The sequence below is a fragment of the Bombina bombina genome, chromosome 2 (genome assembly GCF_027579735.1).
Source record: "Bombina bombina isolate aBomBom1 chromosome 2, aBomBom1.pri, whole genome shotgun sequence".
NCBI lineage: Eukaryota > Metazoa > Chordata > Amphibia > Anura > Bombinatoridae > Bombina > Bombina bombina.
The window spans coordinates 1,214,680,324-1,214,694,389 of record NC_069500.1 but is presented as its reverse complement, the minus strand read 5'-3'; the positions used below and the strand labels follow the sequence as shown (position 1 = coordinate 1,214,694,389).

At 35.1% G+C, this 14,066-nt stretch overlaps 1 protein-coding gene across 1 annotated transcript in view; it reads left to right on the top strand.

Moving 5' to 3' along the window:
* The window catches only part of CEP135 (centrosomal protein 135), a 213,046-nt gene that overhangs the window by 21,154 nt on the left and 177,826 nt on the right, over positions 1–14,066 (top strand). Inside the window, exons 3-10 of the mRNA XM_053703945.1 lie at positions 1,694–1,861; positions 5,003–5,144; positions 5,308–5,392; positions 6,319–6,447; positions 7,322–7,537; positions 10,828–10,893; positions 12,797–12,947; positions 13,051–13,265. Of these exons, the coding sequence (XP_053559920.1) occupies positions 1,694–1,861; positions 5,003–5,144; positions 5,308–5,392; positions 6,319–6,447; positions 7,322–7,537; positions 10,828–10,893; positions 12,797–12,947; positions 13,051–13,265 (1,172 nt within the window). The remainder of the gene's footprint in view (positions 1–1,693; positions 1,862–5,002; positions 5,145–5,307; positions 5,393–6,318; positions 6,448–7,321; positions 7,538–10,827; positions 10,894–12,796; positions 12,948–13,050; positions 13,266–14,066) is intronic.

The following is a 14,066-nucleotide window of genomic DNA, read 5'->3' as shown; positions in this document are numbered from 1 at the left end:
ACACCTGAATGCAATTAACTAAGTTACTTCAATGTTTAAAACACAGATCATCCAACAGGTTGCCTGCTTCATTGTTTATACCTCCTATCTCTAGGGGGCATTATTACCTAACATAGTACACTGAGAATAAACGAATTATACATACACTGAAAAAGCATTGTCTATGTTCATTCCATATGGTATTAAAGAGTTTAATGTGGATATCCAATATAATTCTCTTCTTTCTCATAATAATTCTCTATCCCCCCCCTCGCCTAGGTCATTTAACTTAATCAATAATTTACCAGCTTAATATGCTAATAGAGTGCCCTTCTTCCAGGAAATATGATAATACGGGGCCTGTAGATTACCACATATATTTGATTTATGCTCCAGGATATTGTCACGTACCTTTCTAGTTGTCTCCCCAACATAAATCCTGGAACACTGCATTTGATATAACAAGATTCACTAGGAAAATAGGGATAACAACCCAAGTTTTTACAAAGTTATGATGCCTGTCTCAGATTTTACCTTCCTGCCAATATCAGCTTTAAAGGGACAGTAATATACACTACTATAAAGAATAAGATACACAGATACTGATATAAAAATCCAGTATAAAACTGTTTAAAAACGTACTTAGAAGCTGTCAGTTTGGCTCTGTTGAAAAGGTAGCTGGAAAGCCCACTGCATGTGGGAAATAAGACACTCCCCCCCTCCCCCTTCTTTTGCATATGAAAAGACCCTTTACACAAACAGGAGCAAGCTGGAGAAGGTAGCTGACGGTATTCACATAAAACTTTGGGGCTTGGTTAGGAGTCTGAAAATCAGAGCAATGTTATTTAAAAATAAGCAAAACTATACATTTTTTTAAAAAAAAAAAACTTTATGGGCTATATAAATAGATCATCTACAAAACATTTATGCAAAGAAAAAATGAGTGTATAATGTCCCTTTAAGTAATAGGTCGTTAATATTTTTATTCCTTTTATAAGCCATCGTGGGATGATTTTTAAAACGGTAAATCATGATATACCAATGTCTATTAATTATTCTCCTTAATATATTACTCTGATATCCAAAAATAGAAACAAACCCTAGACGTTCTTCTTCAGTTCTAGTGTTTGTTTCTAGATTTGGATACCAGAGTAATAGATTAAGAATAATTAAGACAGGGTAAAATCTGAGAGAGGCTACCTAACTAGTAAAAACTTGGGTTGTTCTCCCTGTTTGGGATGCTCGAGTTGTAACTTATTAAAGGGACACTGAACCCAAATTTTTTCTTTCATGATTCAGATAGAGCATGCAATTTTAAGCAACTTTCTAATTTACTCATAGTATCAAATTTTCTTTATTCTTTTGGTATCTTTATTTGAAAAGCAAGAATGTAAGTTTAGATGCCGGACCATTTTTGGTGAACAACCTGGTTCGTCCTTGCTGATTGGACAGCACCAATAAACAAGTGCTGTCCAGGGTCTGAACCAAAAATTTGCTGGCTCCTTGGCTTAGATGCCTTCGTTTTCAAATAAAGATAGCAAGAGAACGAAGAAAAATTTATAATAGGAGTAAATTAGAAAGTTGCTTGATGTCTTTTTAATTAAAGTTTACTCCAGTCTTCTTGTTTTTTAGTCACTGTTCTTGTGTTTTATGTTTAAATGGCAAAATGCACGTGTGTGTACTAAAATGTAACAAAATGTTTTTTATGTTTAAGACCTGAAAGCTTCTTTAAGAAAACTTGAACACCAGGCAGCAGATCTCAAGTTTCTGAACAATCAGTATATCCACAAAATAAGGTCAATAGAAAAAGAGAGCAAAGCCAAAACCGAAAGGATTCAACAACTCCAAGAGAAGAATCTCCAGGCAGTAGTACAAACACCAGGTGCGTTGAATGTATTACATTATTGCTTAACCCCTTAAGGACCAGTGCCGTACCCTGTACAGCGCTGGTTGTTTAGCCTTTAAGGACCAGCGTCGTACCCTGTACGGCGCTGCTGTTCTGGGCTCTGCGGCGATCTTGCTGACAGCGGTGAGATTACGCTATTTCTGCATGCCCTTAGAGTGGAGCAGTGCAGAAGATCACCTATGCAGAGAGAGATACTCAGCGGCCCATCACTGGAGGGGCAGGAGCAGACTGGACTGCTACACTGCAGATAAGGATTTCCACAGCGAGAGGGAGGGATCCACTACCTACAGAAAATGTGTTATAAAAAGGGGGGCCTACAGAACGATTGCTTGGAGTGGGGAGGGGGAGGTGGGCCTCTACACCACAGTTTTTTTTTCTTTCTTTCTTAACATACATTTGAAAAGGTACAAATTTATATAAACTGGGTACTGGTAGACAGCTGCCAGCACCTAAAATTAAGAATACTAGTTTAAAGGCGGGGGGGGGATTAGATATCTGTTTGGGAGGGATCAGAGAGGTGGGAGGGTAACGGGGAATCCTACACTGCAAGGGAAAAAAGCCCTAAAGCTTTACATTGGCAGACTGTCAGTGGGGGGTGAGCGAGGGAAAAGAGCTGTTTAGGAGCTACCTGATTAACCCCTTCACTGCCGGATATTTCAGAAGTGTGGCACGCAAACAAAGGGAATCCCAGAGAAGCTTTCACAACCATTTGTTATGACTGCATATGTGATATGTAAATAATTTCAGTAAGAAAGTTTGTGAGAAACATAACAATTTTATTTAATTTGATTGCATTTGGCAGCGAAACATTGGAATGAAATACTGTATACCAAAATGGGTGTAGATCAATACCTTGGGTTGTCTTCTAAAACAAATATATAGTTTTGATAGGTAAATAAATAAAAAAAATGCTATTTTTCTGTTTAAATGGAGTGATAGCAAAAATGCTAAAAAATTATTTGGTCTCTTTGGTAAGCTTTTGCTTGAAATTCCCGGTCGTTAAAGGGACATCAAACCCAAAATTTTTCTTTCATAATTCAGAAAGAGAATACAATTTTAAACAACTTTCCATTTTACTTCTATTATCTAATTTGCTTCATTCTCTTGGTATCCTTTGTTTAAGAAGCAGCAATGCACTACTGGGAGTCAGCTGAACACAGGTGAACCAATAACATGAGGCATTTATGTGCAGCCACCAATCAGCAGCTCCTGAGCCTACATAGGTATCCTTTTCAACAAAAAAGTAAAAGAGAAAAAACAAATTAGATAAGAGAAGTAAATTGGAAAGTTGTTTAAAATCACATGCTCTATCTGAATCATGCAAGAAAAAATGTGGGTTTTATGTCCCCTTAAGGGGTTAAATAAAGTATATGGTTTATTATTCTATATGTTGCAACAAAAGGAGTCAAACTATTTTATGTTAATTTCTTCAAACTATGAGGTTGATCAGAATCTGTAAGTTGTTGATTTCTGAACATTGGCAGATATCGTCTGCATGTTTTTACAGTGATCACAATCTTAAAATGCCACTTCCGTTATTATCCCTTAAGCATGAAGTTGACAACTGCCAATAACAGCAAAAAAAACAATATTCTCATCCTTAATCTTGTGAAAATCATAATCATAAATAAAAAGCACACTGTCAAGACAAAATTATTTCCTGGGCTTATAAATTGTCACAGCTACAATTCTAGGCAATAAGATTTGCTGTCAATTTTTTCTTTTTTAGAATATATATCTTTAAATACAAATATATTTATTTTAAATTTTTTGGAAGTACAATTTTGTTTTTTGAAAATATAATCTTCTTAAAGGGAATTACAATTTTTGTTTTTTGTAAATACAATATGATTTTTTTCTTTTGGAAGTACGATTTTTTTATTTTTTTTATTACACAATGTGTCACAACACTGTCAAAAATAAATCTAGTCCCCATTTTGCTAAAGGACTTGTGATGTCACAGCATTCACTTCAGTAGTTTGCCTGGGTAGAAGCTGCACTACTGCTCAGAAATATCAGACATGTATGGCTTTGCCATTGCTTTTTGGCAATTAGAAGGCTGCTGTTTGCAGCTTGGCACCACACTTGAAATTCTGGCAATGAAAGGAAAAATTAGTTAGTTGGTAATTGTATTGTAATGAAGGAATCAGCCCCCCCCCCCCCTGTGTAGGGATCCCTCTTCAATCCTCCAACCTCCCTGACCTGATCACTCTCTCCTCCCACTAGTGGCAGCCATCTTAGAAACTGACAGCTGTCCATTTCATAGTTCTTCTTCTTTCTTCTTTCTCCTTCTTCTTCTTTTCAAATATTACAACATAGCTATTTGGTTACAGCTGTCACAAAACTGTTGGTACATGTGTACTTACATAAATAAGAGTGCCATATCTATTAAAGAAACATGCAGACAAGCATAAAGCAGCAGATCAGTTATGTATATGTCAAATATACTATAGTGTATTGCAATTGATCAGTAGCCTCCATGCTCGTAGACTGTTATTTTAATGAGCTCCACTACAAGAGGTTCAAGCGCAGATTTGTAAAGCACACCCACTTGGTACAATTAGTTGCCCAAGCTGACTAGTTGCCCCAGATAACCAGTGGGGTAGCTGAGGTCTTGTAAGTAGGCGTCTGCGATCCGGCCCAAGAACAGGAGTCATCAATAAGACTAAGTACGGTCATTTGCTTCAGCAAATTCTTATACAACTATTCATGGTAGTAGATACCCCAGATTTTGTCTTAATGATAATCGGCGGATTATCAGGTCTTCCATAAGAGCTACAGGTACTGCTTCCTTACATGGCTACTGCCAGCAAGTCTCACCTAAATAAAGTGTATATGGTCACAGAGATTACAAGTAATAAGGGTTAATAAAAAAGAAACAACCTACTGTGTAAAGTCAATTGAATAAAGAGTTTTATCTTCTCTAGGCAAAAGAAAACTGATTAAAGAAGGTGCAAATTAGTTCTGGTTTATTAATAATAATAATTTTAAAAGTAGCTATGTATCTCTGTGAATACTTCCACCCTGAGTCTTATGTTCTAACTGCATATGTTGGTTTCTCTATCACTGAATTCAGTTTGTAAATTAAATTAGACAGGATTTTTTTATTTAATATAGGTGGCAAGAAGAGAAACATTCCCTTTAGACGACAACGGATGCAGATTGACCAGTCAGTGCCACCATCGTCCATCAGCGGTCACCCTGTACCTCAGCCTGAGGATCCTTATATTGCAGACCTGCTTCAGGTGGCAGATGATAGGTATTTTTATTTAATATTCCGTTGATCTGAAAACTTCCCTCCCCTATTCATCCTGATTAAGCTGCTGTGTGTTTGGTATTTGCATTTGTTAATTAACTTTCTGTCGTGGTTTAGACAATTATTAAACAATTTATTTTTTGTTTTGTTATCATACAAATTTTAGAATGCGTGAACTTCAACATGATGTTGACACGTTGCAGGAAAAACTTGAGATGTCAGAAAGAGCAGTAAAAAATCTTACCCAGCAGGTTTGTTTTTATGTTTTACCTTCTTAATCTTTACATGTGTTTTTTCAAATCTTATGAATACTTCTTATAAGTGTACTACTTTATAGCTTTTCTACACAAAAAAATTGTTAAAATGTATTTAAAGGGACCTGAAAGTGAAAATTAAGCTATATCATTGTTACAAATATTTTACGTGCACTTTCCTGAGCATTCCTCAGTATGGTGTGAGGAAAAAAGGGCAACATTTAAAGGGACATAATACTCATATGCTAAATCACTTTAAACTGATGCAGTATAACTGTAAAAAGCTGACATAAAAATATCACCTGAGTATCTCTATGTAAAAAAGGAAGATATTTTACCTCACAACTACCTCAGCTCAGCAGAGTAAGTTATGTGTAAAAAGTTATACTTCAGCTGCTGCCCAGCTGCAAGTAAAAAAATAAAGAAATAAACAGCAGCCAATCGGCATCAGCAGTGCTGAGGTCATGAACTCTTTTACTGTGATCTCATGAGATTTGACTTAATTCTCATGAGATTTCATAGAAAACTTCCTTAAACGGAATAGTGAAATAATATGAGTGTTCACGAAGCTCACTCCCTTAGTTGTCCCGGGACAGACATACTGATTTGCTGCTTAGAAGTAATTTACAATGGGATGTGGCTGCTGAGGAACTTTTGAGGTAAATTACTTTCTTTTTTACATAGAGGTGTTCAGGTGATATTTTCTAGTCAGCTTTTTACAGCTATGCTGCATCACTTTCAAGTGTTTTAACATTTGGGTATCATGGCCCTTTAAGCAAAAGATGAAGTACGTTTTGTAAATTGATATGTTTCATTTTTACTTTTATGTCCTTTTAACACAAAAAAAGCTACAGAATTTCAAAAGCTTTGGATTATATAATTTTCATTAAATTTTAGTAATTTTGTGCTTTTATTCCCTGAAGGTTGAACTAAGAGACAAAGAAGTAGAGCGCCTGGCACTTGCTCTGGATGGCGGTCGTTCACATGATGTCATTTCTTTAGAAGCAAGACACAGAAGCAATGAGAAGCTTATTTCCCATCTAAACCTGCAGGTAAAGTTAGTTCTTTATTGATCATCTTACTCATCTGTCTAGTGAGATATCAGATGAGCTCAGCTCACTACCAAGTCTTAACTTATTGGTCTGAAATACGCTTGGATGTTCTTAGTCAATAATATACTCAAATTTAAATGTATTGTTTTGTTTTTTAAACAAAAAACTTATTAAGATCAAATTAATAAGGGTATATTATATGATAGGCATAAGCCAACAGTTTTTAATGTATGGATTTGTCACATTTTCTCTAATGTATACCTGAAAAATACACAATACTCTGTAAGCACTTTATGCAAACGTCTGAGTGACACAAAGTCTTGCCGATATCTTACCCTAAAAAGATTGTTTTGCCATATGATCTGATCAACATCTCTAGGTCACTCTTCAGTTACCTCTTGCCTTGTAATTACTAACTGGATAATTATTTTGCATCCTGCATAAGAGAATAGTAATAATTATAAAATGTAAAATTATGTGCTACTAAAAGGCCAGTTTGAAGTTGATGTATGGTTTTAATATAGACTGGGATCATCAGTCCTCTTATACCTAAATCCTTTATTGTATTTTAGATTCTGCTGTCAAGAAGATTTTGCACAGATAAAAATAATGCTATTCACGGTTTACCAATTTTGTATATTTAATTGGGGTAACAATGTTAACCAGTTGGTTTTCAGACGTGCATGTATCACATTCTACCAATAAATCAAACTCTTTCTTTCTGTTAATATTACCTTTGTCTTATATTCCATACCAATATTTGGAAGAGATAATGGGAAAGGAGAATTGGAAGGCTTTTGTTTGGTGGTAGTTCTTTTCTTTTGTCTTTGTTTCTGTTCTTTTTAATTGCATTGTTTGTGGTTCTGTTGTTCAGGTTGAATATCTTCAACAAGCAAATAAAGACCTTGAAAATCGTGTGCACGATCTTTTAAAAACCAAGCAGAATGTCACTAGTGAGGTGATGAATCTAAGCACCAAGAATGAAGAATTATGTAAAGAGCTCACAGAGATAGACCATCTGGCTCAGCAACTAGAGAGAGATAAAGAGATGGTGCTGGAGACTGCAGATGCAGAACTTGAAGAAGCAAAGGTAAGGCAGCCAAAATAAAATTACCACAGGCAAATGCGCAAAAAAGGGTTTTACACACAATATACTGTTGTTAATACTTATGTAAGGGGCATAAAACACACTAGTTCAGTGTTTTCTAGTGGAGTTTAGTGATTTTAAATTATTAACACCTTATTAGTGGCAACTGTTTTTTAATAGCCAAACGACACCTACCCCTTGCATTATTTGGATGATCCTGTCGGGTTTTGTTACTGGGATAGACAAGGTTTGCCACTCTTATTTAATTACTGATAGCTACATTATTTTGTGGTTTCTTACCTGGTAAACCCTACTGAATCTATTAAGGGGCAGATATGAGGCTTGTGAAGTCTGCATTGTTCACTTACAATTCTTAGAATTGTGAAAACACATTTTAATTACTGGATAAAAGGGCTAAATTTTTTTAACTACACATAATTAAACATTTTATATTATAATCTCAAAGTACTTACAGAGACTGTCTACTTGAAATTTTTTATTGTTTAAAAGGATAGATAATCCCTTTATTACCCATTCCCTAGTTTTGCATAACCAACACTTGTATTAGTACACTCTGTGATTACCTTGTATATAAGCCTCTGCAGACTGCCCCCTTGCAGTTTAGCCAGTCAGTTCTGGCTCATAAATAACTCCACTGGAGTGAACACATGTTATCTTTATGATGCACATGAACTAGCACTGTCTAACTGAAAAACTGTAAAAATGAACTGAGAAAAGAGACATTTCAAAGATTTTGAAATCCGTTTATAAGCCTACCTAGGTTTAGCTTTCAAACAAGAATACCAAGAGAACAAAGCAAATTTGATCGTAAAAGTAAATTGGAAAGTTGCTTGAAATTGTATGCATTATCTCAATCATGAAAGTTTAATTTTCACTTGACTGTCCCTTCAAAGCTTTGAAGTAAAATGTTAGTTGTATGATATACAATAGAGTATATATTAACATTGCACATATTTTATTATACCTGATTATTTCAGAAAATATTTAGCCCCCTTGATCAACAAGTATTAAAAGTATTGAGGTATCATAAGTATCTTCAGCTCATCCGTAATTTTATTCAGAAAGTGTTAGAACCCCTTCATATTTTTTTTCACATTTTGTTAGGTTTTAGCCTTATGCTAAAATGGTTTCAATCTACATAATCACAAAGCAAAAAACAGATTTTTGATAACTTTGTAAATGTATTAAAAAGGAAAAAATGAAATATCACATTGACATAAGTATGCAGACCCTTTGCTATGGTATTTGAAATTTAGCTCAGGTGCATCTAATTTCTCTGGATCATCTTTAAGATGTTTCTACACTTTGATTGGAGTCCATCTGTGGCAATGGCAAATTCAATTGATTGGACATGATTTAGAAAGGCACACATCTGTGTATATAAGGTCTCACAGCTGAAACTCCATATCGGCAAAAACCAAGCCATGAGGTCAAAGGAACTGAATGCAGAGGTCAGAGACCAGATTGTATTGAGGCACAGATCTGGGGAAGGCTACATTGAAGTTTCCCCAGAGCACAGTGGCACCCATAATTCTTAAATGAAAGCAGTTTGGAACAACCAAGACTCTTCTCCGTCCGGCCAAACTGAGCAATCGGAAGAAGAAGGGCCTTGGTAAGAGAGGTGATCAAGAACCCATGAAACGCCAAAAGATGGCAGCAGCACCAGGAGTCCTTACAACAGGATTTTATTCAAGTGCACAAAATACAAGCAACGTTTCGAACAATACTGTCCTTAATCATGCATGATTTCGGACAGCATTGTCCGAAACATTGCTTGTATTTTGTGCACTTGGGTAAATACTGTTGTAAGGACTCCTGGTGCTGCTGCCGCCATCTTTTGGTGTTACAGTATATATGGGTGTTTGATGTGAGACCTAGCAGCTAGCACAGGAAACGCTGGTTGTGAATGTTTGGTTTATACAAGAACCCATGAAAGCCTGCCTGGAATTTGGGAAAAAAAAGCATCTAAAGGACTCTGAGACTGTGAGAAACTTTAACCCAATCGAACGTCTCTGGAGAGACCTGAATATGGCAGCCCACCGAAAGTCCCCATCCAACCTGACTGAGCTTGAGAGGATCTGCAGAGAAGAATAGCAAAAAAATCCCCAAATCCAAGTGTGCATACGTAAAAAGACTTGGGTGTAATCACTGCCAAAGGTGCTTCAACTAAGTACTGAGTTAAGGGTTTGAATACTTATGTCAATGTGATATTTCAAGATTATCAAGAATCTGTTTGCTTTGTCATTATGGGTTATGGAGAGAATATTTGATTATTGAAGATTTTGATTATAGGGACACTCAGGTTTTATTAAATTTTCATGATTCCGATACAGCATGTAATTTTAAACAACTTTCCAATTTACTTCCATTAAAAAAAATGTGCATATTCTTTTATATTTACAGTTTTTTGAGTCACCAGCTCCTACTGAGCATGTGCAAGAACTCAGACTATACGTATATGCATTTGTGATTGGCTGATTGCTATCACATGGTACAGGGGGAGTGGAAATTTACATAACTTTAAAATGTGTTAGAAAAGAATCTACTACTCATTTGAAATTCAGAGTAAATGCTATTGTATTGTCTTATCTTGCATTTGATGATTATGCAAATCTACTGTGTTTACTGGTCCTTTATTTATTTGAGAATTATTTTAGCACAAAAAATGCAACATGTGGGAAAAGAGCAGTCTGAATAAAATTACGGCTGAACTGAAGATACTCCTGATACCTTAGTTTCCTAAAAACATTAAACTTTTTAATTAATCCTTTTATTCTTTTTTACTATTTGTGTCTCAAAATTTCAAATGTTGAATGTTACATCTGGTAAATTTGAAGCTTTGCATATAAACTATATGGCTCTATTTTTATATGTATTTCTCATTGTTATGTATGTTTTCTGTTTGTGTGTATGTATATGTATCTGTATGTGTGTGTGTTTGTGTGTGTATGTGTATATATATAATCTATTGAATATGTAAAACCTACAAATAAGAGGTTAGATCGCATTCTAAAAGTAAGTAAATTTAACAACTGGTACAAACAAAACTCTTTATAAACATTAACAGAGATTTTTGTTATTACTGAATTAAGTTTTATCAATCGAACATGATCTAGCTGTAAGTTGATTCTGTTTTTTTTATAGACATATGGAAAGAACTGCAGCTGTTTACTGTTAATGCATAACTTCATACATTTTAGTAAGACATGATTTTTCTTTACCAATTGACAAAGTAATACAAAATGTTGTATATTTTGTTCACTTTTTATTAGAGTGAAATAAAGAAATTACATATCGAGATCCACAAACTTGAATCCACCGTATTAAAGTTGAAATCTGTAAGTAATTTAATTTTTATAAATATTTTGAAAATAAAAAGTGTCTCTTCCTAACACCTCGTTTACACTAGTTTTTCAAAATCTAAGTTATCCTCAGTTTTCATAAGATGGGTCAGAAGTATGATCTGAAATGTCACTCTTGTATGTTCTTTGGGTTTTTTTGTACACTTTTTCATTTCCCAGGTATAAATTATTTTTGTAGAGAGTGATATTTGCATATTATCCAGCAACAAACCATTTCATTACTCTTCAAGTAGAATTAGCATTATATAATTTTCTGCAACATAAAATAGAATTATAAAAATCAAGAGTCAGCATACATATGAGATATAATTTTGTTTCTTGTTCCATTAGCGTTTGACTGCTACTTATGTTTGTTTTTAAAATAATTATTACATCTGTTCTACTTTAAAGTGACATGGGATTGATTAAACATTAATTAGTGTACATTAAACAGGAGGTTTGGCGTTTTAAATTGTGAAAATTGGTATATAAGAATATTTTTAAATTAAATTTTTTTTTATATAAGGGCAGTAAAGCCCCTCACCCAAACATGAATACTTATTAACCACTTAACGACTGTGATGTACCCTGTACGTCGCTGGTCGTTGAGGGATTGTCTGGGTATATTAGACTCTCCCTCTCGTCTGCAGGCTTGCGAAAATAGCGTGGTCTCGCCTCTATTGAAAAAGACACCCCCATAAAAAGATAAGTGACGTACAGAGTATATCGCTGGTCATTAAGGGGTTAAGAGAATTGAATGAGCTGCTTGTAGACTGTCCCTTTATATTCATATGACTCCATTAGATCCTATAATTGCTAAGGAAAAAGCTTGATTGGCTTATTGTTCACCGTTTATTTTTGGTTGGTGGAATTGTGAGTTTACTTTACAAAACTTAAAAAATCTAATTTCCACCATTTACAGATAAAATTTTATTGTTTTATAGCAATATATTTGAAGGGACATTAACACTTTATCATATGTAGCATATCAACAAGATAACACATTTTTAAACATATTAGCATGTTGCTTGCTGTAGTTGTGTTTAAATAGCCAAACTCCACCCACTACTTGCCTTATTCAGGGGAGCCAATCTGGGTTTTCTTCTGTAGAAGACATGGCTAGCCACAGTCATTATGTTAGTACAAACTGCATTGTTTTGTAGTTGCCATTTACTGAAGCCAGTTAGGGAAAGATATGGTGCAGGGTTAGCTTTCAAAGGTGCATTTCCAACTCTAAGAATTGGAAAATCCATACATTCAGGGCTAAATTATATAAAAAGGGGAAAATAAATAATGCCCAAACACACTCTCCACTGCTGCAGATCCCAAAACGAGGCTTGTAACAAAAATGAGCAGTGACTGGAATAGTCCATCCAGACTTGGCTATGGGGGTGCTAGGCTGTAAAAACAGCCAGGAGGACCATGATAAACATAGCAAAGAAAAAGGAACAGCCGCACTAATAAGGCACCAAGGAGAAGGGCTGATAAAAACAAAAATTTATTGGAATAGCTTAAAATAAGGTTTGTGGCAGGCAAACATCCTGACTAGTTTTGTGCTCACAGGAGCACTTAATCATAGGAATCCTATGATTAAGTGCTCCTGTGAGCACGAAACTAGTCAGGATGTTTGCCTGCCACAAACCTTATTTTAAGCTATTCCAATAAATTTTTGTTTTTATCAGCCCTTCTCCTTGGTGCCTTATTAGTGCGGCTGTTCCTTTGTCTTTGCTATGAAAATAAATAATGAAATTATATTGCAAAGTTGTTCTAGTATGTATAACTAAATGTTTTTATATTAAAATCTCAAGGTGCTTATTGTCCTTTTAATTTCAAGAAATATGTTCTAGTGCACTACTTCCATTCACCTTCAATGTTTGTTCTAAGCTACTTTCTTTTGCAGGAGCTAACAACATGTGACTATGAGAAGAATAAACTAGCTGATGAACATGAGAAAAGAAGAGATGAAAACCATAAGTTGGAATCCGTTCTAAACCACATCGAGCATGAAAAGCAGCGGCTTTCAAAGAAAGTGGAAAGCCAAATAGCCACAGGTTAGTCTTCAAACTTATCTTTGTATTTTGTTACCAAGTTTTGCCCTTTAAGTACTTTACCCATTTATTTTGAGAGCTCTGTATTTCTTAATGCAAATTTTAGAACGAGAGCTGGTGTTGGAAGTGGAAAGGATGCGGACGCAGTATGGTATATTACGTAGTGATCGTTCACCTTCACGTATTGACTCATTTGTCAAGTCATTGGAAGAAGAAAGAGATTATTACAGAAATGAACTGGAAAATCTTGAAAAGACACTAAGACTGAAAACTAGCCATTCTAGGCAGAATATGAGTAGATCACATCATTCACCAGAAAAGGTAATGTAAAACATTTTTTCTAATTTGAATTTGCACAGTTGCACAAGCCATGTGACATGAACCAAGATCATTCGAGTCTGTCTGAAACATTTAAAATGTATTTGTGCTTTTCTTTACACCAGACTGCAGAAAAATACAGAACTTTTGGGCTTCCAAGTCCTAGATTTAATCTAAGATTTCATAATTAACAGTTTCTTTCCTTCTTAATATGAGGAGAGTCCACGGCTTCATTCCTTACTTGTGGGAATACAGAACATGGCCACCAGGAGGAGGCAAATACACCCCAGCCAAATGCTTAAATACCTCCCCCACTTCCTTCATATCCCAGTCATTCTTTGCCTTTCATCACAGTAGGTTGGCATAGAAGTGTCAAGATACGGAGTAGTTCCTTATGAAGGGTATCTACTAGGGGTGTGCATCTTCACTGGTCTCACGATTCGATTACCATTATCCTGTCAACGATTCGATTCAATTCTGTGATGCATCACGATTACTGCCCATGATTTTCATGAATTTGTTCTATTCCATTTATATATATATATATATATATATATATATATATATATATATATATATATATTTATTATATCAGGGCTCAAAATTTCCACTCTTTACTAGCCATTAGCGAGTGGAAATTTAATGGTGGCGAGTTAAATTTAGGGAGTGAATGTTGAGAGGGTAAAAAGAGAGATTGAAGAGAGGAGGGATGGGAGAATGATAGTAAAGAGAGAGGGAAGAAAGATATATGCTAATTATTAAAAGAAAATCTCCAGGTTTACCTAGACCTTCCATGAATGTCAG